This window comes from Crocodylus porosus, unplaced genomic scaffold (genome assembly GCF_001723895.1).
Source record: "Crocodylus porosus isolate Cpor-Errol unplaced genomic scaffold, CroPor_comp1, whole genome shotgun sequence".
NCBI classification, from domain to species: Eukaryota; Metazoa; Chordata; order Crocodylia; family Crocodylidae; genus Crocodylus; species Crocodylus porosus.
Window position 1 is genome coordinate 2,433,059 of NW_017728934.1, and position 25,324 is coordinate 2,458,382.

General features: G+C 46.4%; 1 protein-coding gene across 1 annotated transcript; it reads left to right on the forward strand.

Moving 5' to 3' along the window:
• The first annotated feature begins 3,632 nt into the window (after positions 1-3,632).
• On the forward strand, positions 3,633-23,482 carry PSMA5 (proteasome subunit alpha 5). Its single transcript, XM_019546288.1, has 9 exons — positions 3,633-3,771; positions 7,434-7,500; positions 12,751-12,877; positions 13,705-13,772; positions 14,646-14,753; positions 14,866-14,924; positions 16,681-16,783; positions 19,350-19,436; positions 23,188-23,482. Exons 1-9 carry the CDS (start codon positions 3,743-3,745, stop codon positions 23,263-23,265), a joined length of 726 nt encoding a protein of 241 aa, XP_019401833.1. The 5' UTR covers positions 3,633-3,742; the 3' UTR covers positions 23,266-23,482.
• The last annotated feature ends 1,842 nt before the right edge of the window (positions 23,483-25,324 follow it).

Genomic DNA, 25,324 nt, shown 5'->3' on the forward strand with positions numbered 1-25,324 from the left:
GTGTGGTTGGCCTTCCTGACCGCGTCCCCACACTGCCGGCCCATGTTCATCTTGGAGTCAATGATGACCCCCAGATCCCTTTCCGCCTCCATGCTGATAAGTGGGGAGTTCCCCAACCTGTAGGTATGGTGCTGGTTGTTCCTCCCGAATACAGAAAGCAACATTTTGATGGCATGAAGTCCAGGGGCTTGTACATGGATTCAGGAAATTCTCAAGTGGGTTTATGTTTTCTTTCAGTCTTATTAGGGATGACTAAGATCTGACCCATGGGCTGGATCTGGCCTGTAAAGCCATGTCAGCCAAACCACAGGGCTCCCCACAGATCTGGAAATTTGTCCGTGCGGTGATAGGTGACACAGCATTAACTGCTGTGGCTCCTGGAGCTGCTGTAATTAACACTGCCACCACTTGTTCTGCCACCAAATTTCTGGCCTCATGGGGAGCCTCACAGGCCCTGTCTGAAGTGTAGAGCTGTCTCATCTGGCCCATGGGACCAGAAATTTGGCAGTGCTAGGAACAGAGGCTGCCTCGGCTCTGGAAGCTGCAGTAATTAACACTGCTGCCAAATTCTGGTGCTGCAGGCCAAAAGACCTGGCTCTGTGTTCCAGATCCAGCTTGTGGACTGGTCCCGCACCCATGGGGCCAAATGAGTTGGATACCACTGGTGTAAATCATTAAGCTTTAATGAAAATACGTTGTTTGCCCTCTGTTTGCAAATCAGGCATGTGGAGATTTACAACGGGCTGAAGGTCTCATCTACAAGTATCTGGAACAGTGTAGGCCATTCAGAGCTTGTGATATGTACTTTGTGATTTACGCAGCATCACAGAGGTCCTCCCTCCTGTTTCAGTGATAGGTGTAAACCTCATGCCCACACATCAACCTTGGCTTTGATTCTTAAAACTGCCCAAGAACTGATGGAGCATGAATACAACTTGAGCTCTGTGGAGGGGAAATGGTGTGGAAAAGCAGCAGCAGGAGGGGAGTGAAGTTGGAGCCGTATGGATTTTATTAGATTTGGATGCCATCTGTCACCCCGCAAAAAAGCTTGGGGTGGCTTACAACAAAACGGAGCCGCCCACATACTTGGATGTTTTCATGTAGCCACTGGAAGAGATAGCTACATGCCCTTATGGCCATGTTGGCGGGGTGCTGCAAATGCAGCAATGGTGCAATCACAGCCGCAGTCACCCCATCGACCTTCTCAAGCTGTCAGAGCGTGATCATCAGCCCAGCCAGACTCACTGGATCAGTTTGAAAATGTGGCGATTCTTTAAGTTATCCGTTTTCATAGATTCATAGAGGTAGGGTTGGAAGGGACCTTGTAGATCTTCAAGTCCAACCCCCTGCCCTGGGCAGGACAGAAAACCGGGCTCAAATGACCCCAGCCAGGTAGACGTCTAGCCTCCTCCTAAAGACCCCCAGGGTAGGAGCCATCACAACTTCCCTTGGAAGTTGGTTCCACATCCTAGCCACCCTGACTGTGAAGTAGTGCCTCCTGATGTCTAGTCTAAACTTACTCTCTAACAATTTGTGGCCATTATTCCTTGTTACCCCCGGGCAGGGGGAGGGCGCTAGGGGGAACAAGGTCTCTCCCAAACCCTGCTGGTCCCCCCTAGTGAGTTTATGGACAGCCACCAGATCCCCCCTCAGCCTTCTCTTTTGAAGGCTGAACAGGTTCAGGTCCCATAGCCTCTCTTCATAGGGCCTGCCCTGCTGCCCCCGGATCATGCAGGTGGCCCTCCTCTGGACCCTCTCAATGCTGTCCACGTCCCTTCAGAAGTGTGGCACTCAGAACTGGATGCAGTACTCCAGCTGCGGCCTGACGCATAGAGGGGGAGGATCACCTCCCTGGCTCTACTTGAGATGCATCTGTGGATGCACGACAAGGTCTGGTTAGCCCTACCGACCGTGACCTCGCATTGTCGGCCCATGTTCATCTTGGAGTCAATAATGACTCCAAGATCTCTTTCTGCCTCCGTGCTCTTGAGAAAAGAGTTTCTCAGCTTATAGGTATGCTCCTGGTTCCTACTGCCCAAGTGCAGCACCCTGCACTTGTCAGTATTGAAACCCATCCTATTTTCGTTAGCCCATCCCTGTAACTTGTCCAGGTCCTGCTGTAATCTGTCCTTCCCTACTAGCATGCCCACCTCACCCCAAATCTTGGTATCATCAGCAAATTTAAACAGGCTGCTTTTCGCCCTGTTGTCCAAGTCACTAATAAAGAAATTGAACAATGTGGGCCCAAGGACCGAGCCCTGGGGGACTCTACTGCCCACTTCCCTCCAAGTCGAAAAAGACCTGTCCACCACTACCCTCTGAGCACGACCCTAGAGCCAATTTGTAATCCATCTGACTTGCAGGCATCAATGCCACAGTCACCTAGTTTTTTAATGAGGATGGGGTGGGAGACAGTGTCAAAGGCCTTGCTGAAGTCCAGAAAGACTATGTCCACCGCGACACCTGCATCCAAGGCTTTTGTGACCTGATCATAGAAGGCAATCAGGTTGGTCTGACAGGACCTGCCCCTAATGAAACCGTGCTGGTTACCCTTAAGCATCATCTTTGATGCTGGCTCATCACAGATGTGCTCCTTGATAATCATCTCAAAGAGTTTCCCCAGGATTGAAGTGAGACTAGCGGGCCCATAGTTGCCCGGGTCCTCCCTCTTTCCTTTTTTAAAGTTGGAGACCACGTTGGCTTTCTTCCAGTCATCTGGCACCTGGCCAGGGCACCATGAGTGCTCGTAAAGCTGGGCCAGGGGCCCTGCAATAACCCCTGGCAATTCCCTCAACACCCTGGGGTGGAGAGCATCCGGACCTGCTGATTTGAACACGTCCAGCCCCTGCGGAAGCTCTCTACCCTGGTCCTCCCCGACCTTAGGCCTGGCGGCACTTCTCCCAAGTCCATCTGGAATCTTGGTCGGGGAGTCCCGGTCCCTGCATAAGAAAATCATTGGCTCATTTGAAAATCATTAGCTCCATTTTTGGCTCGCTTGGCTCAAAAATCATTGGCTTGATTTTTGGCTCGTTTGGCCTTCGGGGGCTAAGCCAATTGCACGGCCTCGTGCCTTTCTGTAACTGTGGGAGGTGGTTTTCAGTAGAAACATGGATTTTCATGCACTCTCCATACCTGAACTGCTGGGACTGGTCCCCAATATGTGAGGCCTGCAATAATGTCACCCACCAGTGCTCCAGTCCCTGCGGGAGGTACTGCAGCCTTGCTGGACCCTCCACTTCGCGGGACTAAGCCTAGATCCTCCACTGCCCCCTCCCTGATGAGCACCGAGAACAACCGCCTACACCACCCTGGGCTGGCTCTGCCCCGCCCCTCACCACTGGCCCCGCCCGCTCCGCTGGGACCCGCCCCCTTGGTTCCTCACCTCCCTCCATCCGGGCTCTTGCCTTCCTACCTCGTAGGAGAGCGGGCTCACTGCATTCCCTACCCCCTGGCACGCCGGCAGCCAATCCCAGCTTGGCAAGTCCGCCCTCCAGCCAATGGTTAGGAGCCGCTCGGGGATCCCGCCTCGGAGGTCTATTGGCTAGTGCACGGTGCCGTGAAGCGAGCTGCCCCAATGGGGTGGCGGCGGGGGTGGGACCGCGCCTGCGCAGTGCGGAGCCGGCGCTGAGGGCAGCAGCGAGGTGCCGAGGCCTGGAGAGCGCTTGGGCCTGGGATCCGGCATCCCGCTGCCGCGTGCACAGGCCCCCGCCCGCTCTCCCCTGCTGCAGCCGCCATCATCATCATGTTTCTCACGCGCTCCGAGTACGACCGGTAAGTGCGGCCGGGCGGACCGAGCTCCCGCCTTCCGGAGCCGCGGCTGAGTCACGCCCGGGCCTACGTGGGGCTCCCTCCCCCAACTCTTCCCCCACTGTGAGGCCTGCTCCCCGCCCTGCTTGGGCTCCGTGTCCGTTTCTACGCGGGGCCGGGCCCGCGGTGGCAGCCCCATCCCAGCTGCCGGTCCGGGCCGGTGAATCACAGCGTGACTCTTCGTTTTGCGGCTTTTGCTTTCACTTTGCAGGCGGAAGGCGGGGGGCAGCCAGAGGGGAGTGGCATGGGTGGTCATTAATAGCATGATTAAAAAACATGGAAAACTCCCACGTGTCTGCACTCTCCGTGCTGGTGGCAGTGCATTGAAGGCCAGCGCAGGCTTTCCTGGCCACAAATCTTAATGCCTGACATGGCTGCGGTGCCCCATGCGAGACAGCCAGAATGCGGGCTGGTGTGTCAGTCCGGCTCAGTATCAATACAGGTATGCTCAGCACATATGATAATGTCATGGTCGGCAGATCTGGACGCGCACCTTGCTGGGGTTACTTGACCCCTGCGGTCATCCCTGCCCGGAGCTGGGGGCTGCACCCAGTGATCTCACAAGGTCCCTCCCAGCCCTGAACTTCTGTGGATCAAGGATTTTCAAAAGTGGGGGGCTGCATCATTACATACAACACCCATGTGTATGCATGTATGCATACATGTTTGTGTCCATGCATACATAATATCTATTTGACTCGTAAAACTAGAAGTTTTTTAATGGGCTGGGGGCCTGGGACTGTTTTCATAGATCTCATAGACCAGATCACCCCTGAGCCTGTGCTTTTCCAGGCTGAAGAGTCCCATAGCTCTCAGCCTCTCTCAGTTTTGTTCAGTTTAAAATAAAAACAAAAGAAGTTCTTGGCATGGGTGCTGCCTTGTTAGATTAAATATGTTTAAAAAAAAAAAAAGCCAGGAGCTAGGTAAAAAGAGTCAAAAAAAGATGTTGCATCAGGCAGTTCGTTTTTAAGTTGGGATGGAGCAGACACGAGTCAAAGGAGGGATTTGATCATCTGGTAGAAAGAAAATTGAGGAGTTGCTTATGGTCTGTAGTTTAAACAAATAATCTAAGCAACCTCAAAGGTATTTACGACTTGTTTTCCCTAACGTAAGGTAATGGTGCAACTTGCAGGCAGTATGCCGCTACAGTATTACGGACAAAATATCTTTCTGTGGTGCAGGGAGGCTTCAACTCCATTTCCATCTCTCTGCCAGCCTGAAGGGGGTAACTTCAAAATATAGCTAGTTACAGGCAATCCCCACTTAACGCTATGTTGCGTAGTGCTATTTCACTCTAATGCTTATTTTAAATTGATAGCTGGTTTCACGTAGCGTTCAGCGAGTTTTGTTAAAACGCTCGCAGTCACCATCTTGAGTCATTAAAAACACTTGCGTTCACCACCTTGGATCATCAGATAGTTTTGATTTCACTTAATGCTCATTTTGCTTAAGGCTCAGTTTTTCAGGAACCAATTAAGAGTGCTAAGTGGGGGTTCCTGTACTGCTTTTTTGTTGACTTCGTGGCCCATGAAATAGTTTTGTATCCTTCTGCTTTCTTTTCATTGGAAACAAGGTGACCATTCCTCTCTTGTGAGTATCTTTGAACTGGTAGGTAGTGTCTGATTCCATTTACCTATCCCCACATGGAAGCCTTGCTCGTGGGGCTACCTGAAGGGCTCTTCAAGAGCAATTTCTGATGCAAATATGCCTGCAAAGTGTTTATCTGGAGCAAGGCAATGCAGAGGCACAGTACTGAGCACTTCTGGCTCTGGCTTTTTGGCAGTAGCAACAAGGCTATATAACAGGAGTGGAGAAAAATACGGCCTGCGGGCTGGATCCAGCCCACCAAGACATTTTGTGTGGCCCATAACGGGTCCCTTGACTCCCTCTGCCCAGGCGTGTGGGGCAGTCTGGGTTGTGGTGCATGTGTCTGGTGTACAGTGGTCTATGGCCAGGTGTACAACGGGACTGGGGCGGCGCAGTGGACAGACTGTTTCCCAGCAGCCCTAGAGGTGGCTGCTTCTTGCTGTTGGCCCTGGCCTCACTGCCCGGGCACCCCAGCCCATGTATCCTATGCCCATTGCTGGGGCAGGACTCGCATGGGCAGGGCATGCGGATGGGTTGGGTCCGTGGGTGGGGAACCGCATCTGGGAACAGGATGGGCAGGCGGGGCCAGGGATCGGGATCAGGATCAGGATCACAAGGTAGTAATAGCATGAGCCCAGGGGCAGAGCTGTGATCTGCTGCAGGCACAGGCATGTGGGGAGCTGACCGAGCCTGCAATAGTTCACTAAATCTCCCCAAGTGGACCTCCTGCCAAAATAATTGCCCACTCCTTCTGTATAGCTTCCATCTCTAGAGGCTTGGCCAGGAGCATGTTTCTCTCTTTCATTTTCTCATTAACTTGGCACTGCTCCCAACCAGTTTCATTAGTTCTTGCTGCAGTGTGGTGTACTATTGCTTCTTTTGACAACCCTGCGCTCCCAAAAATACCAGTTCCTTTTGAGAATGGTAGTGTAGAAGTGATGTTATAGCCATGATGGTCCAGAAATTAAGCAAGAGGCTACGATTTCTTAGAGTGATATCTTTTATTGTCTAACTTTATCCCAACAGCATAGCTGAGCCAAGTTTTTGAATGTAAGACACTCTTCCTTGCTGACCTGAGAAGGAATGTTTTGCATTCAGAAGCTTGCCTAACTTTATTCATTTTGGAAAGGAAGGATGCACATGTAATATTGCCAAGGAGTCCAAGATTTTTGTGGGAAGTGGTAGTTCAGTGAAATGGAATGAATTTCTTGTATATGCCAATGATGCTTTAAGTTCTTGGTATCAATAGTAGTGTGTGTCAACAGGGGCACTGATTTCTTTCAGTTTATTGACTTCTGGGCCTGTGCTATACCGAATACATCATTTTATAATATGTAGTATATCTTAGCATCTCTCAAGGTAAAGAAGAATTCTTCCAGTCTTATCACAAGATACTACATGTTATTGAGGTATTTGCCCGAGCTTTCATTTCACTGTTTGTTTGTTTTTTAAATTGGTGGAAATTAGCTTAGTGACCTCAATATTGCCAACTGCCCCAAGATGATTTGATGTCCAGTATATCCAAGAATGGTACCAGATAGCTAGAGGGATCAAGCTGCTGTTTAGCCTTCAGTGATACAAAGATAGACTTGTTACTTCCATTCTTGCATGGCATAGATGAAGGGAATCAGAACTAACATAAAAGGAAGATGACGGTAGCATTTGTCAACCTGAAGAAGAAATTGGGCTAAATATTAGCAAGACCTTCCTAAGTCAGTGGTAACATGCATCGTTTCTGTAAATAAGTCAATGGAAGTTTATTTTTCCAGTGTCTGCTTATGAAGGGTCACTCCTAGATTAAAATTTGTAGTAGGTCCACAAGAGTTTCAGGGTATCTTTTTTTCCTTTGTCCTGTGTCTCTGAATCACATTTCTTCTGCGTTACCTGCTGGCATTACTTAACAAAGATGAGGAAACAAATAGGGTTGAACCAGAATTACACTTTCTTATGCCTATTTACAAGGTTTGGTTTGGGGCTTTTTGTTTGTGTATTGTGTGTGTTTTGCCTTTTTTTCATTTCTGACTTTTGGTTCATTGCAGGGGTGTGAACACCTTTTCACCAGAGGGGAGATTGTTCCAGGTGGAATATGCGATTGAGGCCATAAAGGTATTGTGAACTTCTGCTGCTCATGCATTACAGTCTGAATGGCTCAAGTTGTGACTTTTTTTGTCACTTGTCACAAGTGAAGGACTAATTTTGGTCAGGAAGGATGAGACACTTCTTAAAAATGGAGTCAGTCAGTATAGTGGGTGGTTTTTTTTATTTGGGGTCAGGACTGAACCAGAACCCTACCATTTTTGTATTCCCTTTTGCACAGGTACATTGCTTGCAGCTTTCTATTTTTGTTTATATATAACATTGATCTGGGTAACAGTAAAGAATCCCATGACTTAGAAGGGGAAAGTTCCCACCCCAAAAGGAACCACCCACACAGCAAAAACTTGGAGAAATTACTAAAGGCTTATGTGCTGCCGGATGTTATTAGAACAAAAGTCCTGATCACTTGAAATGAAAGTTCTCATGGAACTCAACTTAGCATTAGCTCCAGCATGGTATTCTCTACCTCTGTATAAATGCCTTTCTCTAAGTTTGGTTAAAATGATTCACTTTGCCCTTAATGTTCTTGGTCTGATGGAGCATCATTTTCTGGGATATCTCATTCCACCTTGAGTTCCTGAAAATCCATTAATGCATCTCTTTTTGTAACCTGCTGTGATCTTTGTCTTAAGACTAAGTCACAAAACGCAACAAGTAGGAGAAGGATCCATCCACTTAATGTGTTAACAGTTTTTCACAGACTTGAGCAAGTCTTGTTATGCACTTACTGGAGCAGGATCTGGCCCCTAGTCTCTACATATTATCATCTCCTTAAAGATTATTAAATTGTAGCTACACTCTGGTGTTATTAAAGTGACCTTCATTTTCTTGGCTACTTGCCACTGCTGTCTGGGATTAGCGAAGTTTTAGTGTCCCTGTTGATAACTGGGGATGACTGTTTTCTCTGTCTAGCATTTATCTGGTTGTGCATGCATGGAATGAGTTTAAATTGAGAGCTGTGTTGGATTTCAGTTTACTTCTTAAAGTGGCACTGTGTCTTCCCAGATATGATCCAGAGGGTTCTAGTGGAAGTGTGATTAGGAAAAGAACCTTTTTTACATAATATGGACACATGTACAGTTGTTTAAAAAGGTGGGGGGATGCTGATTTGAAGGGCACAGCAGCTGTTAGGTTCTACCAGTTACCTGTGGACAAGCCCCTAGTGATACAAGTGAAGCAAAGCTGATCCAGCTTAACCCTGGGTGTAGAAGTGGCAGTGTTGTATTGCTCCAGGCTTATTCACAGGTACCTGTTAGAACAAGCAAGAGTCCCCCTTCACCCTTTGAAGCGGCTCCCAAGGTATGTGTGTCCATACCTATAGAAGCCAGAGCTATGGGAAGCAAAGCATTTGAACCAGTAGGGAGCAGGTAGGATGCAGCCATTCAAGTTAATTAAGCTTTTTGGAAGCAAGAGACCTTAAGTACATCTTGCCTATTAATATGATGCTGCATTCATACTGTTTGTAAAGTAGCAGTGTTGCACTTAAGTGGGTTTTAAACGTAGTGCTCTGAGAAGTGACATAACATTCAGTTAATGTCTAACAGAAAGGCTTGTGTTAATAACTTCCAACAATCTACAAAACTAAATAACAGAAAAAGACTCTTTCCCAATATAAAACACACTGTTAGTCCTTAGTATTATCTTAGCTGCACAGAGATCTTTACCTAATGCAGGCAGGAAGCAATTCTTGTACAGCCTCAAAGCCTGGATCCTTCACTGATCAGCTGGGTGGCAGGATGGCTTGGTCTGGATTGCACACATCTTGCTGGCAAATTTGCTTAGAATTTCTACTGTTTAATTGTATGGCTTCAAAGCATTTTTTTTGACGGTTGGCTGGAGTCCAAACAAACAGGGAGGAAAAGGTTGATCATCGTATCTTAACTGTTAATTGCGTGGCTCCTATTCTGGATCATCTAGGTGTGAAGACTTGTGCATTTCTGCAGCCCCTGCAATTATAGGTCAATCTACAGGTGATGGGTCTGAGTGGTCCAACAGGATCCTGAGAGATGTCACCAAACCTGTCTTTGGATATTTGTTTGTTAATGGAGCAAATTTGCAATAGCTTGCACTGGTATTGTCTGTTTACCAAACTCCAGACATACATTACACCTTAGATATGGTGCCTGTTAATGTGATCAGGGTGCATTTGTCCGGTACAGGGCATCCCTTCCTGTACCTTCTACAAGTTTCTCTTGAAATGCATATTTAGTCTTTTGTTGTCTTTAGCTGCTAGGTCAATTGAAATGCATATGTAGTTTCCTTGCCTTCACTGGCTACGCTGGCCCAGCCCTTTCTTGCTTTCTTAGCTACACAGGCATGCCATGAGTGGTTTAGGTCTCTGCCAACAACTATAACCACTTTTATTATTTTATGGCATGGGACTGGTATTGGGTACTGCAAGCACTCCACTGTCTCGACACCTAATGGGTTCCAAGCCATTAGCAGAATTTGATTTTCTTGTGGCAGTCTTACCACAGTCCAGTCTTGCCACAGCCATTGTCTTGTATACTGTCCAAGTTTTCACAGTTTTCATATGCAACGGAGGATTGTAGAAATCTAATCTGTTAGGCTGGAGACAGATGTAACATTTAAAATGCTTTTGAAATGCTTAATAAAGTGAGTGTACAGACACGCGAGCTTCATAAAATGCTCCAGAAGTGGCGAAGTGTACTTGGAGGGGGGGGAACAGGTGCAGTTTTATATCTTTTCATATTAACTGTTTACAGTAGATTGGTCTTCCAGGCACTCCATAGTGCAGCACCATCCCCCCGCCCCCAATCTCATTCTGGACAGTACTGGCAATCTTTAGGATCAGCAGCAGCTGAGGGACATGGAGCGCTCATTGACTGTTTGCTGTATTCCTTCCCCTCCTACCTCTTCACCCCTGCCCCCTCCTATTAGGGTGGGGGACAGTACAGCCACAGGACGAAGCAAGCCTACTGTTATACTCCCTAGCTGGAGAGCACCACTGCTGCATGCTGATTTGGCAATTTTGAAGTGCTCTGGGAAAAGGGAGGGGCTACAGGGGGATGTGCATCTGTCTGCACCTGAAATGCTCTGTTTTTGAAACCATTCAAATCCTGTTAAGCTTTGAAACATTTCAAATGTTACATTGGTCTTTAACCTTGGATAAACTCACTTGTCTCTGTTCCCATCAGTTCCATCACTAAGCTTACAAATGCACTGAATTTTTGCAGGTTAGAAGGCTCCTTTAAATGCTTAGGTGAGTTTTTTTCCTATGCTCAAGATGCATGGAATATCTTTCTCTGTACAGGGGAAGAAACTGGGGCATGTTAAATATAATCTTTACAATGCCTCTAACCAGAATTGTGTTTCATAAGTACAATAAAATAGTGTCAGGTGTTCATTGGGAGTTAAGCATCTGAGGTAACTAAGGATCGCTTCTCACCAAAACTGTAAACCTGCTGCTAGTAAACTTAATATTTCAAGACCCAATCTATGAGGCAACCTAGAAGTGAGTGTCATTATGCAACTCCTGTAATTGGAGAATTCTTTCTGTTCAATGTATTTGGAATAACTTGGGTCTTGTCTATACTAGGAAATTTATCACTATAATTAAATTAGCATAGCTTACTGCATGAATGCGCTTATTCTACTCTCCGTGCTATGTAGATCAATTTCCTGGTGTTGACAAACCCTACATGTTACAAGCAAAGTACCAACATACTGAAATCTAAATTCAGTATGGAAAGCAGTATAGCATGTGAGTTCAGAGAACTTGTTTCACCCGCAGATGGAAGAAACATTTTGTGTATTTTGCAACTGGCAAGCAGCTTGACATAAATGGAATTAAAAGGAAAATCAAACAATAAAAATAGCTAATTCAAATGCATCTGGCCTAAAGGTCTTTGCCTAGAAACAACCACTATATCTAAAACCCTTCTTATGCAAAGGAAAAATTAGGTTTCATGAGGCCCTTCAAATTGTTTAGACTTCTTAAAAGTGACCTTATGATGACATAGCTTAGGGTAGTAGTTTCATAGTAGCTAGGGTCAGGAGGGACCTGAAGAGATCATCTAGCCCCACCCCCTGCCACAGGCAGGAATGAATGCTGGGTTCACAAGACCCCAGACAAGTGATCATTCAACCTCCTCTTGAATTTGCCCAAGGTAGGGGCGAGGATCACTTCCCTGGGAAGTTGCTTCCAGATTTTGGCCACCCTAACTGTAAAAAAAAAAAATTGCTTTCTGATCTCCAACCTAAACCTGTTCTCCATCAGCTTATTACCATTGTTCCTCATCACCCCAGGTGGTGCTGGGGAGAAAAGGGCTCTACCTATTTGCTGTTGATCTCCTCTGATGAGTTTGTAGGCAGCCACCAGGTCCCCCCTCAGCCTCCTGTTGCTGAGGCTGAACAGGTTCAGGTCCCTCAGTCTCTCCTCATAGGGCCTGTCCTGCTGCCCTCTCACCAATCGGGTGGCCCTTCTCTGAACCCTCTCCAGGCTGGCCACATCCCTCTTGAAGTGCAGTGCCCAGTACTGGATGCAGTACTCCAACTGTGGCCTGACCAGTGTCGCATAGAGGGGGAGCATCACCTCTCTGGACTGGCTTGAGATGCATCTTTGGATGCATGACAAGGTATGGCTGGCCTTGCTGGCTGTGGTCTGGCATTAGCGGCTCATGGTCATCTCCTGTTCTGCCTCTGTGCTTTCAAGAGGGGAACTCCCCAGCCTGTATGTATGCTGTGGATTCCTTCTCCCAACCTGCAGACCGGCACAGGAGTGGGACAGGGTGCACGGAGCTAGCTGCCTCCCTCCTGGGGCTGTCCCACCCACTAGCTTTGACCCTGCGCATCCCTGCTGGTGGCAGAAGCCATTTGCCCAGGTGGATGGATGGGGATTTGAGTGGGAGTCCCGTGCTGCAACCTGGCAGCCAGCCCTTTGCAGGCCATTGCCCAGTGGTTGTAAACCTCTGGTGAAGGGAAGATATGGATTAATTCTGTGAAAGGATAGCTGAAGAGTTCATCAGAACCCAGAAATTCAGATGTGCAGTTTGACTTCCCCAGATTCGTAGACTAAATTGCGATGCCTTAAACTCAACCATCGTTATGTATTGTTCTGTATCTGTTGTGAATAAACGTTATTGTATATGCAGTCTGTTTCTGCTGTTGCAGGTGCGTTATTGTGGGATAAAAACATATGATGTAGTTCAAGGAGGGATGTTCATGTAATTGCCTACCAACTGTATACCCTAATGGCCTGGATTAAGGATAACTGGTAACTGTATGTTATGCTCTTAGCTTGGTTCCACAGCCATTGGGATCCAGACATCAGAGGGCGTTTGCCTGGCTGTGGAGAAAAGAATCACATCTCCGCTTATGGAACCTAGCAGTATTGAGAAAATTGTAGAAATAGATTCTCATATAGGTAAGGATGAGCTACTATATATTTTTTAATCTTATGGTAAGATGTGTGGATATCTGTCACACCCTTAAGGTGTAACTGAACTATCTTCCCTAGAGAAGTTTAGTGAAAGTCTTCTTCTGAAATATGGCTTCTGAAGTCAACTCTGCAAAGACCTGGTCTTTCTAGGATGGGGAATGACTGTTGAAGTCCCAGTAAATACCAGGTTCTGGTCACTGGTTTTCCAGGCTCCAGGCCAGCAGGGCATAGTTACAGGAGCAGGAAACAGCAGCTGTAACTCTCACTCTTGTGTGACCTCCCTAAGGCAAGCTTGTCCCCAAATTTAGATCTAGGCGATGAGGGAATTATGGCAATGTAAAAGCTTGTTCCAGGGCCAGTTTGTATGCTGGAAGCTTGTTGATTGGAGTACTAACGTTAGCCTGTTCTTCTGGTAAAGGCAGGCCCCTGCATACATGGGGGGGCCGCAAGAAAGATTTACTGTCAAATATGTTCTCTTAGCCTCTCTTCCCCCTGTCCCTGCCCCCCCCCCCACACACACACGCAAGAGGAACCTCTAAAACATTTCTTTTAAATGGTGAAAATTGGTGGGAATCGTGGAGGTAGAGGCTTTTTCTAGGCATTCTAGTTTTCCCTTTGATTTTTCCTAATATTATAACCCATAACCATGTCCCAGCAGCCATATGGCATTACAATTTGCTTTACTTATAAACTGGTATTTCAATCAACTGTAAACATGCAAGTTAGTGAAACACTTGAAGGATTGCAAAGGACAAATGTACTATTTAAGTTACTAACATCGTTTGTCCTGTTCTTCCCTCTTTTTGCTCCAGGATGTGCTATGAGTGGATTAATAGCTGATGCAAAGACTTTAATTGACAAAGCAAGAGTGGAGACACAGGTATCCCTTCTTTAAGTGCCTCTCATTAAAATGTTGCCTTTCCCCTTCCTAAGACTTGTTCTGAGAATATGTTCTTCTTATGGCATATAGTGGACCCAGGTACTTGCAAACCTTTGTAGCAAAGGCAAATAGGTGTGTGCAGGAGGAGTAATTTGCAACTAAACTCAACTACTGATATCTCAGGTGTTTGGCAGAACTATGTTTATATTTTCCCAGTTCCTTTTTTCTTTTTATAAATGAGAACTTGGTGGGAAGAGGGAAATGACCATAATTCTGTAGTAGAGGGGCTCTTCCTTGGGGGCTTTGCAGCTTGCATGAATGAGTAAAAAGCATGTTGGCACACTTCCTTCTTTTAGAGTAGCTTATAATTCCTTCTTTTCTGCAGTGTAGTTCTGAACTAGAACAAGTGCCCTGGCTTTGCATTCACACTCATTAGTGTTCTAGAGTATTGAACATCCTTTTAGGAGTAGCAAACTAATAAAAGAATGAACCCACAGTTTATGAAGAAAGTATGATCCTTGTGAATTGGTAGTTCTTCCATCCCAAGCCAGACCTGAAGATCCCCTTCTCCTGAAGTTTCTTCTAGCCTGGGGTATCACTTGTGGGTAACACAGAACTTTGCTTACTTTGTCTCCAACCAGTGACTGAATGTGCTGCCTCTAATACGCAGAGACCTTGCTAAGACAGGGAGTGGAACTGATGGTTCAGAGCACCATTGCTAAGCTACATGGCAGGCCTGCTACTTTCAAGACCTTTGTTTCATTCTTTGTTGCCAGGCCACTCATAAACCAATAATCATGTGAAAGTAGTAACTGGCTTTTAGAAAGTCATAGTTCAAGCCCTTGTTTCCCCCCCAACTTTTCTCCCATACAGAATCACTGGTTTACATATAACGAAATCATGACGGTGGAGAGTGTGACACAAGCTGTGTCGAACCTAGCCCTGCAGTTTGGAGAGGAGGATGCTGATCCAGGTGCTATGGTAAGTTGAGAGCTCTATGGGACATGGTCTGAGGCCACATTAGTGGCTTTTCTTTGATTTGCTTCGACTATTCCAATCTTTCAAACATTCTGTGTGTTGTTTTTTTTTACAGTCTCGTCCATTTGGTGTAGCGCTGCTGTTTGGAGGTGTTGATGAAAAAGGACCCCAGCTGTAAGTCTACCATGTTCATTAAATCATACCCATCATTATAAGGGGTGGGTGGATGTCTCTTTTGTGGTGCTTCAGGTGTTTTGTTTTGTTTAAGGACTGGTGCTAGGATCGCATATAAACCAAATGTTTGGGGCTTATCGTCATATGCACCTGACAGAGATACTAATCCTGTAACATACCTGTAGGCTAGTACAAAGGATGCCTCTTTAGTGTCTGACAGAATGTGACATTTGCAGTATATATTAATTTTAAAACATTTTTTAAAATAAGCTGGGGATAGGAAGAATTTTCATACTTTTCTAAAAGGACTAAGAGAGCCACTAGTAATGTAATACCAGGAGCTTGCTATAACATTCCTTAGGGAGGAGGTGGAGCACTTGTAACAAGAAACTAGTACATTTCAGAGATCCAGGCTTTTCTGGAGGGGGGAAAAACTCCATGAATGCAGTTAGAGGGACAGCCAGTAAGAAGAATCTCTAGTTGAGGTCTGTCCCTTTAGGTAACTGTGGCCTCAGCTCTCATGACAACAAGAGATCCCATTCCTTCTGTGAAGATTGCTTGGAGGTGTGACTGAACAAGTGTCCGACTCTAATCGGGGTAGCCAAGCTACAGTCATCACAGGCATAACGAGCAAGTTCTGTGCCCTGGGCAGAACCCTCCAGTATGTGGGTGGGTTGTCAGTCTTACCTGTCCTGACTGTTGCTGCCATTTTAGATGTCCCCTACGGTGAGATCTGGGCCTGGTCCCTTGCTTACCCTTCGCTATGTTACTGCTGACTACCAATTGGGTTTTGTTTGCTTTAGGGTCTCTCTTGATCCTTTGGCTCCCTCAAAGTCAGCTCAAATCAGGATTCCCTCCCTAAACCCTTAGGCATCATCAGTAAATGGTGTTTCTGTCTCAGCACTCCCTCCGATTTTGCTATTCAGAGCAAGGATGACTTTAGATCAGGGGTTGACAACATTTTTAGGGCCAAGTACCAGAAAAACCTGCAGCCTGGGCTTGAAAGATGTCGATGTGCAGGGGCAGATGGTGGGGGAGCTGTGAGGTGCCCGATCCTTGTTGTGCCAGTACAGCCCTGGACCCTTTCCTACTGTGCGCCCTGAAGCGTGTGCAGCCACCAGCAGCCACAGAGCTGGGCCAGGTCTCTGAACCCTGGTGCAGCTGTTTGCAGCCTCCTGGCTGCCTGGCATTCCAGCCTAGGCTCTGGGTAGCTACTGCCTACCACAGAGGCTGGGCTACTTGCAGCAGGGCTTGCAGCCTCCCCACCACCTGCTGAGAGCAGCCTGGCTCCATGGCCAGTGGCAGCTGCCCAGAGCCCAGACTGGCTGTAGTGTGTGGAACAAAATGGCCTTGTGCCGTGCTCTGGCGCATGTGCTGAGGGTTGCTAACCCCTGCTTTTAGATAGCTTGGTATTCTGTATCTTACAAGGCAGTATGTGGATGCCAAGAGGAATGAGTATTTATGCAGGGCCTACTGCCTGCTAGTGGACCTATCCTGGATGAAATTGTCCAATTATCTTTTGAATCTGGTTAAATTATCAGCCTCCGCAGTACCTTGTGGCAATGAGTTTCGCATAGCCACAAGTTAATTACACTCAGATGAGGAATTGCTTTCTTTTTCTCTTGGCTTCCATCTGTAAACTGGGTTCTGCAGAGAATATTGATTGCACTATTCTAAAATTTCTAATGAAGCATTTTGTTATGTTGTGTCATAAGATATACTATCTGGTGTTCACTCTTAACTGTATTCCTGGCAGGTTTCACATGGACCCTTCAGGGACATTTGTACAGTGTGATGCAAGAGCAATTGGGTCTGCCTCAGAAGGTGCACAGAGCTCTCTGCAAGAGGTTTACCACAAGGTAATGGAACGAGCTTAAAATTCTATCTTTTAATTGGCCAGCTGGTCCTTGCAACATCCTGTAAGGTATTGCCCCCACTTTGTCCGTAGGCAGAATTGGTTACATGGCATATTGACTAAATGACTTGAGGCTGGTGTTTTTCAGGGTAGGAAGCAGCCCACCAAGTACTTTCATATGGCCTGCAGCACCCACCAACAAATTGTGCCCTGCCCAGCCCTTCTGCCTGCAATGGTGGGAGTGAGGCACCCATGTGTATACCTCTTTCCCTTCTCACCCCCACCCTCCAAAAACATACCATACTGCCTTCTCTCCCACCCTTGTGGGTGGAAGGGCCCCACCCAGCCAGTGTGCGGCTTCCCTGCAGGGCTGCTGCTGCTGCTTGTGCAGCCCCAGGGACCTGCTCTACTTCCCTAGTCTCCTGCTGGCTCCGGGCAGCAGGTAGGGAAGTAGCGGGGCTGCAGCTGGTTAAGAGCCATGCCGTGGGCCTTGGGACTGGTGGCAGCATGGAGTCTGTGCCCATAGGGGTGGTGGGAGCGCGGAGCTTGAGTGGACAGCGTGTGGGTGTGAGCAGAGCTGACCTGAGCGGGGTGTGGGGCCAGGGCAAATCAGCTCATGCGGGGCCCTCACTCCGATCCCACAGGCCCTGGACCTAAAGAAGCTGTCGCTGCTGTTGGTGGTGGAGGGGTAGTAAGTGGCTGCACGCAGAGCCGCTGCTCTGCCCAGCTCTGTACCACTGCTGTTCCGTCCAGCTCCAGGCCCCACCAAAGCACAGGGCCTGGGGTGGTCACCCTGATTTGTCCCCCCTTCCCGCCTCCCTCTCCAGATAGCCCTGTGTCTGAGGGAGAGTGGCAGGTGTTGGGACTCCCCCACGCTCCCTGCCTATGGTGTGCAGCCCCAGCAGGCAGTGGCAGCAGCAGGCGGGCCACTCATGCCTGGCAGGGCCCAGCTGAGGCCAGCACTGCACTTTGCACTTAGCCTCCCCTAAGCCTTTGTATAGCTGGCGCTCCCTGCTACTCATGCACAGCTGCTACACTTGCACAGCGCAGCAGGGAAGCCCCATATGCTGGAATCAGCTACCTTCCTTGCCGGGGCTGTGCAACACTAGAGAGAAGCCCAGTGTACTGGACCTGGCTGCCTTCCCTACCCCTCCAGGGGAAGGCACCTGGGGCTCCCCTCATCTGCAGTGCAGCCCCAGCAGAGAAGGCAGCTGGCTCCAGTGCCTAAGGCTTCTCTTGTGCAATGCAGGGAAGGAAGGCAGCCAGCCATCTCCAGCATGTGGGGCTTCACTCCTGTGCTGTGCAAGTGCAGGGGCTGCATGTGAGTGGGAGGGAGCACTGGCAATACAGACAACCCGGGGGAGGTTGCGCCCCTTGCTGCAATGTGCAGCACTGGCCAGAGCTGTGCCCTACCAGGCACCTGTGCCCTGCCTGCTGCTGGTACACTTTAGGGGCTGTGGGGGGAAAGAAGGGGTCCTTCTGAAACATTCCCTTGAGTTCATTCCCTCACCCTCCCTCACACCCACACCCTGCCTCCACATATACACAGACCCCACCATACCCTATGCCTCCCCATATATACCCCTCCCACACCCCCCCCACCACAACATACAAAACTAAGAATTTATTTAAAGTTATTATGCAGTCGTCCCTATACATTAGGCAAACACAAATCATGACAAAAATATTTTTTATGATAAAATTAAAAGTCAAACACCTACTATAACATTTTAGTGTATGATTTGGTTTTTTTTCTGGTTTAAAGATGGCACCCCCCCCCAAGTATTTCTGGGGGACAAGGGGAGGGACTTTTGGTGGTAAAAGTCAGGGGTTAGGGGTGGGACTTGGGGTTCCAAGATGGTGACAGGGGGGTGGCACAACTGTCAAGGGGTGGGGCTACCCAGGTGGTCCTCAGCAGCACACCAAAACTCATTAAGTGGCCCTCCACCCAAAATAATTGCCCGCCCCTGCCCTACACATGAGAATGAATACTATCCGCTAATAACAGTTCCTGAGTATTGCCTAGATCTTTGGCCTCCACAAGCTGACTTGTGGAAGGACTCATGCTAATAAAGTCCAAGTTTTCCAGAATTTTTTTTATTCTGTGGGAAACCCATAAATCACCAGATATTTGCAACCAACATCTAGTACACTTGTCTTGGATGACTTCTTAAATAGACCCCTCTTAAGGGGGACTATCTAAAAAGACAGTAGTAGCTTGCAGTAGCCTCATAGTTTTTTAACAAAATGTCATGTTAAATCCTTAGAGGACTGTGATATACCCGAACAGCAAGGAAAACTGTGTACCTTGTGACTATTAGTTATTACACTGTCCAAAATACATTGCCAAAAGAGCAGAAGGAAGGCATGCATGTAATACAGTAACATGTTTCTGTTCTGCCACTGATGGCTTCTTTGGCATTTTGGAGAGGTGCAAGGTTTCTGGAGCAGGTGGCACTTTTTCGTTCAGGGAAACAAGTGGATGGGTGTGTTCAGGAAATCAGAAAAAGGAAAAAAAGAGATGCTAACTTGTTTGTTTGTTTGTTTGTTTGTTTGTTTGTTTTAAATAGTCAATGACACTGAAAGAAGCAATCAAGTCCTCTCTCATCATCCTAAAACAAGTCATGGAAGAGAAACTGAATGCAACTAATATTGAGGTAATTTGTTTTATTGTCCTGGCATGTTGAACATTAGAGGAGTTTCTGTAGTATTTTGACTGAAAGAACAATCTGCCTTGCTTATTCCTTGCTTTTTTATTTCAGACTTAACTGGCTGTACTATAGATTTGTCTTTTCATGATGTTTTTTTCATTGAGAAAGTTAGTTGATTGTAGATAACTCATTTAAAAGAGAACATGTCCCACCAGTGACTTGGGGTGAGAGAATATCTAAAATTTTAAAACGGGGGGGCCGTTCTCTAACTCTAAAAACCTTCAGTCTCTCCTCAGGATGGTAGATGCTTGGGTCACTGTACCTCTACATTTTTTTTTTCTTTTTTAAAGCGTCTAGCCCCATAATATCCATGTATTGTTACAGGCTTAGTTTGGCCTATCCAAAACAAGATTAGAAGTCTTCTCTTTTGTATCTTGTTTTGTGTGTTTTTGCTGCTAACCTTTTGAGTGCTTGCTTGAGTAAATATTGGAGTCCTGCAGCAGTCCCAGAGTATGACTACACTTGATTTCATATTGTTTCCCAAAACTTTGGGTCTCCTGCTGGCAGTCCTGATGCCAGACCCTAGAGCAGGGGTGAGCAAAGTCAAGCCCATGAGCTGGGCTGGGTCCATGGCAGACTCCAATTCCTAGCAGTCCTTGCCCACCTCGCTGCAGGCTGGCATCCACGGAGACACCAGGAATGGTGGAGCTGTGACAGTGTGGGGCCAGCGCTTCCGTGGAGACCTGCCAGTGCTGTTAGGGCCGGACTGGGAGCAGCTCCAGGGCTGTGATCCTGCGGCAGTGACAGCATGGTCTGGAGCTGGAGCAGGGCTCAGATCTGCTGCCTGCACACCCCAGCTCCGGACCACACTGTCACTGCCACAGGATCCCAACCCTAGTCCCGGAGCAGCTCCCTGCCCAGCAGCACAGCCTGCCAGCAGGCCGGGGCTGGTCTTCATGGAAACCCTGGCCCCACACTGTCATGTCTCCATAGCTCCTGGGGTCTCCATGGGAACTGGCTGCAGCCATGTGGGCAGGGGGTGCTGGGAAATGGAGTCCAGCTGCTGGCTGGATCCACCATTTTGCCCACTTCTGCCCTAAAGTAAGCCAGACCTGTGACAGCAAGGGTGTACCCTTCTATGCTTCCCTGGCACATATAATATTACAAGGAATGAAAACTATACAGTCAGGACTTGCTATATTCAGTCTTGGATAACTGCCAAAAATTTCTGTTGGACAGAAAGACTAAAGAGAGATTTGAAGTCTGTCAAACCCTTGAGAATAAACGTGTTCTATGCTAACCTCTGCTTCCTAGTGGTTAATGGAAGCTTTGCAAAATAATTCTTGAACCAAGTACGTAACATTTTAGAAGCAAGTGAAAACTTAACTAGTTTTCTCCCACAATCATGAAGCATGGATAAGCAGACTTTTGAGCATGTCTGCATTATACTTATTCTTACATGTTATGAGACTGGATGTTAAAATCATGTAATTGGCTTCTAATTTGCTCTTCTCCTTCTATGTCCTCTTTATTCTTCCCTTCACTCAGTGGCTGCTTAAATCATGCCTGTAACAGTCTCAAGAGCTGTTATAAAACAGGGCTGAGTGTGTGTCCCATTTGAGTGCTTTGTCCAAATAATTACAAGAGTTTGGTGCTAACTTTCAAAACCATCCTCTAATTTTTGGGTGCCCATCCTCTGATGTGGCCTTTTTTGAGTCATGAAGGACAAGTACTTGAGCTGTCTGAAAGATGGCTGCTGAAATTTTAAGGGAAGTGAGGTAAGGAAGGAAGCTGAAGAATGCCATAACTTTTTTATTTTTTCATATAACGTGTTAAGCATAGTAATGTTTCAGATCCAAGGTACATACTCTGCATTACAGTAGATTTCCCTATGTGCCATCCCTGAACAGTACTAGCCATTGAAGAAAAGTATAACTGTATTGCATTGTAGAAGGTAGTACTGGAGTGATGTTACAGTTGTGTGTCTGTACCTTGACCATCAACAAGGATATTTGTGGGTGATGCCTTTAATTGGACCAACTGCATATATGTCTTGCCTCTTGGATTGTACAAGTTATATTAGCATCCTATACTAGTGATCCTCTTTTGAGGCAAAAGAATTGGGCTGTCCTGAGAAGGGAAATGGAGTATGTTGGATGGGAATTAGTCTCTCAGATCGTGATCTTGAACCTTCCCCAGAAACCTCGCAAATGGGTATTTTCTTTGGACAACCTGTGGCACAGTGTGAAGAAAACACTGTACACATTACTGTACATTGATATGTGAGGTCCTCATTTAACAGGGCTTAAATGTACTCTGCATATCTCTGTGCGCATTGAGAATCGCTATCGGGGTAAGTATGAGAATGATGTTAGGAGGATTAAAGTGATGCTAGACTCAAGTCATTCTTCTGCCTGAGAAATGTTTTACCTAAAGTTACTGTAACTGAAAGGCTGGAAGGCAAAATATGTGAACCTCTAAATTTAGCTTACATTTGAAAACGCATTTTGCTTAGACCCAACCCCTTGCTTCAGTAAAAAAAAATGTCATGCAAACAATAGTAAACAATACCAAGGTATGGTTATGAGGCCGTTTAGTATGCGTTGACCACTTGGCTAAAGGCATCGGTAGAGAGCATCAAAAGCAACTTTGCTTCTTTTCTTGAAGAGTGACTGTTCCCGTTGAAGCCTTGTCAGGAGGAAATGACTGAGTGAAGTTTAGACTTGAAGGAGGTTCAGACAGGCCTGGAAAACCTGAATAACTCTGAGTATCTTTGAATAGTGATCTGGGGTGGGAAACACAATATCCATCACTTGAGGCAAAATCTATTACAGATTATTTTGGATGCTTAACTTTACATATACCTCACTTCTGACAAAGTACTGCTCCCCTTCTAAAAGCTGGCTCCAGTTAAAGTGCCTCATGTTGGATACTTTAACATTTGCCTCCTTTCTAGCAGTCATTGTAAAGTTTGGCTTTAAAGGTTCTTTTTAATTCCTGCATCTCTTAATGACTTTCCTTTTCTCCCCTTTTGGTGTCTTTGGGCACCCCCAGAGGGGTGCAGTTGGACCCAGGAGCTTTCAGGATGCACAGAGATCCTATGTTCTGCGTCTCTTCTGTTGATGCATAGCAGCAGTGGCAAGCTTTCCATCCCATCTGCCTAGTGCCAGAGTGGTCCAAAGGTTGAAGTTAATTTTGTTAATCAGTGTAGTCATTAACAACTTGTCCCTTTAATGATCTAAGTTGTTGCAGCCTTTTTTTTAAACCCTGGGTAACAAGACACTGCTTGTAACCCTGGATATTAAAAAAGAAAGCTGCTAACCCCTTGGTATTACCCCTAAAGCTGACGGGCAAAGGAATGTTTTTCTGCATCTGACTGGTTAAAATGGGTCTGGGCTGCCCTGTGATTTAAGCCCCCTTTTGAGAAGTATTTGCTGAAGAACGAATGCTATAACCCATCCGTCCCTGCAGTCAGGAAGAAGCTGAACCTGAGAGTTCCCCATAGGCACTTCTCTGAGCTGCTGCTACTATGGGGTGATTGAATCAATTAGAAGCTATTTTTGTAGCAGGCAGCTATTTTAGGGAATCAAAGAGCATGTTACAGGCTGGAGCTATCTCGCTGGGCTGGCAGATCAGGCAGCTGAGAAGGAACAGCTGCTCTCTGGTGTGCCTTCTTTTTGTTCCGTGCCCCATGCTGTCATTTCCTCACGTATGCAAGTGCGCAGTTACGTTTAACCCTTTCCTCCTTTTCTTCTAGCTGGCAACAGTGGAACCTGGGATGAAATTTCACATGTACACGAAAGAAGAGCTTGAAGAAGTCATCAAGGATATTTGAAAAACAAGGAGCTATAGCGAAAGAGAGACTCCCTCAAATGCCTCATTCCTTGATCAAAGAGAACTGACTTCTTTCAGTTTTTTCCAGTGCCCATGATTTTATTTCCAGCAGCATATCTGCTTGCTCTTCCTAGAAGGCTCTTAAGGTTTTTTTACCGTTTCTGTACATAAATGATCTCCAATAAGAGGAAATGAGAATAAATCCTTTTGTTACTCTATCTTGGGTCTCTCATAATGGAGTTCTGGAGTGGGGGGAGGTTAAACTATTAGCAAATAAATGGGGAGCAGGTATAGAACAGCCTCAGCTATTTAAAAACTACTTCAGCGTAATGCATTGTATGCAGGATTTACTGTATGTCTGGGATCTGTCATCCCTTCCAAAAGTCTTGCTGCCATGCTATGCACGCTCTTCTGGGCAGCATAATTTGAGGGTTGTTCCCAGATTTGGCATGACCTCCAGCAGCTGCTCTAGGAGATTGTGCTGACAACTCCAGTAGCAAAACACCCTCTTGTGGAGAATGCAGTTATGACATACCAACCTTTTCTGTAATCAAACATGGTCCGTATCTCCCTTGCTTCTGGACCTAGTCTCCAGTGCTCCGTGTTTGTGTATTCAGTTTGTCCAAAAGGCTTCTTGCTTATCCAGATTTGTCATGGTTAGCTGACTTAATATATGAGGTTTGCATGAAGCTTTAGCTTCTAAAGGTTGTAAAAATCAGTAACTGGATCTGGCATTCTTCATTACTTCACAGCTCCTACTAAGAAGAAGAAAAGAATAGTAAAATACTTAAACCCTCAACTGGCATGCTAAAGTCTTGTTTTCATACTCTAGTTACCTGTTGAGTCTTTCCCAGATGTGAAACAGTTAAACTTTTATTTTGAGATTTCTGGTAGAGATTGTCCCATTAAGTATCAGACTAGCATCACTTAATTTTGAGAGCATTAGGAGGGTTGACTTTGTGGGGGGTGTTTCAGCTGACAACATTTTTGCTCATCTAGTGCAGGCTCTAATCTCATTACTTGAACTCGATTGGAAACAAAAGTACAGTGCAGCTTCCATAACCAAAGGAGCTCTAGACGCATTCATTTAGTAGAATATGGATATTGGTATTTACCTTGTGTTATAATGTTGAAAGCAAAAGAACCCTGTTTAACCATCAAACCAAAAAATATACATCTGTAAGATGAAGTTCTCTTTCTGAGGCTCTTTCAAAATTTAGGAAATGAACTACGTGGTGATCCCTGCCATTAGAGGGCGTGTGGCTTATTTCTAATGAGTGAGTGGTTCTTTAAATACTTGTATGCAGTTCAGGTTAGATCTACCTGAAGCTGATCTATACTGTCTTTCCTATTTTGAAAAATTAAACAATTTCATAACGAAGAAAAAAAGAACTTTTGTCTTCTGTGTGAAAGAAACTCAGCATAACATTCAAGAAAGACCTTAGAGAAACTTGCAGTGGTGGAAAGATTGGAACTTGCCCTCAGTGTGGTGAAAGCCTCCATTTCTACTGAATTTACTAAATCTAGTTAAGTCTGTGAAGAAAGCCATTTTACTGGGACTGAATTTCCAGGCTGCTGAACCTCCAACAGGAGTTTTATTGATGGTGTTAACTGCCAGGCAGCTTGCACAAAACTTAATTTTACTGTTACTCTGTATTTGGGGAACCCAGCAGGATGGTGAGAGCCAATAACAGTTTCACAGATGTTAGGGGCTGGAAGGACAGATCATCAGGTCCAGCCCCCCCTAATAGAACTGAAGTGTTCAGAGTCCCAGTCCACACGGGACTATACCACCCCTAAGAATATGCCTAATGGATCGTATTCTGGTTTCTATCAGTGTAATGTCCAAGGTCCAGTAACTGAAAGTTGCGTGTAAGATAAATATAGGATTTAGATATTGAATGTTACTGTCTTTAGACTTTGGCTTACTACAGTTGTAGCAGGCAAACTGAGTTATGCTTAGGCTCTTAACATAACTTGAGGCCTTCCCAGAACTAAGCAATTAAATTGTACAGAGTGCCTTATTAGGCACTGGGAGAAATGAGTGCTGTGATTGGTAT

Excerpts from the sequence above, each read along its gene's own strand:
- PSMA5 (XM_019546288.1), top strand. The coding sequence starts at position 3,743 with ATGTTTCTCACGCGCTCCGAGTACGACCG. Across the intron at positions 12,878-13,704 it reads AGAAATAGATTCTCATATAG|GATGTGCTATGAGTGGATTA; the intron begins GTAAGGATGAGC and ends TTTTTGCTCCAG. Across the intron at positions 16,784-19,349 it reads TGCAAGAGGTTTACCACAAG|TCAATGACACTGAAAGAAGC; the intron begins GTAATGGAACGA and ends TGTTTTAAATAG.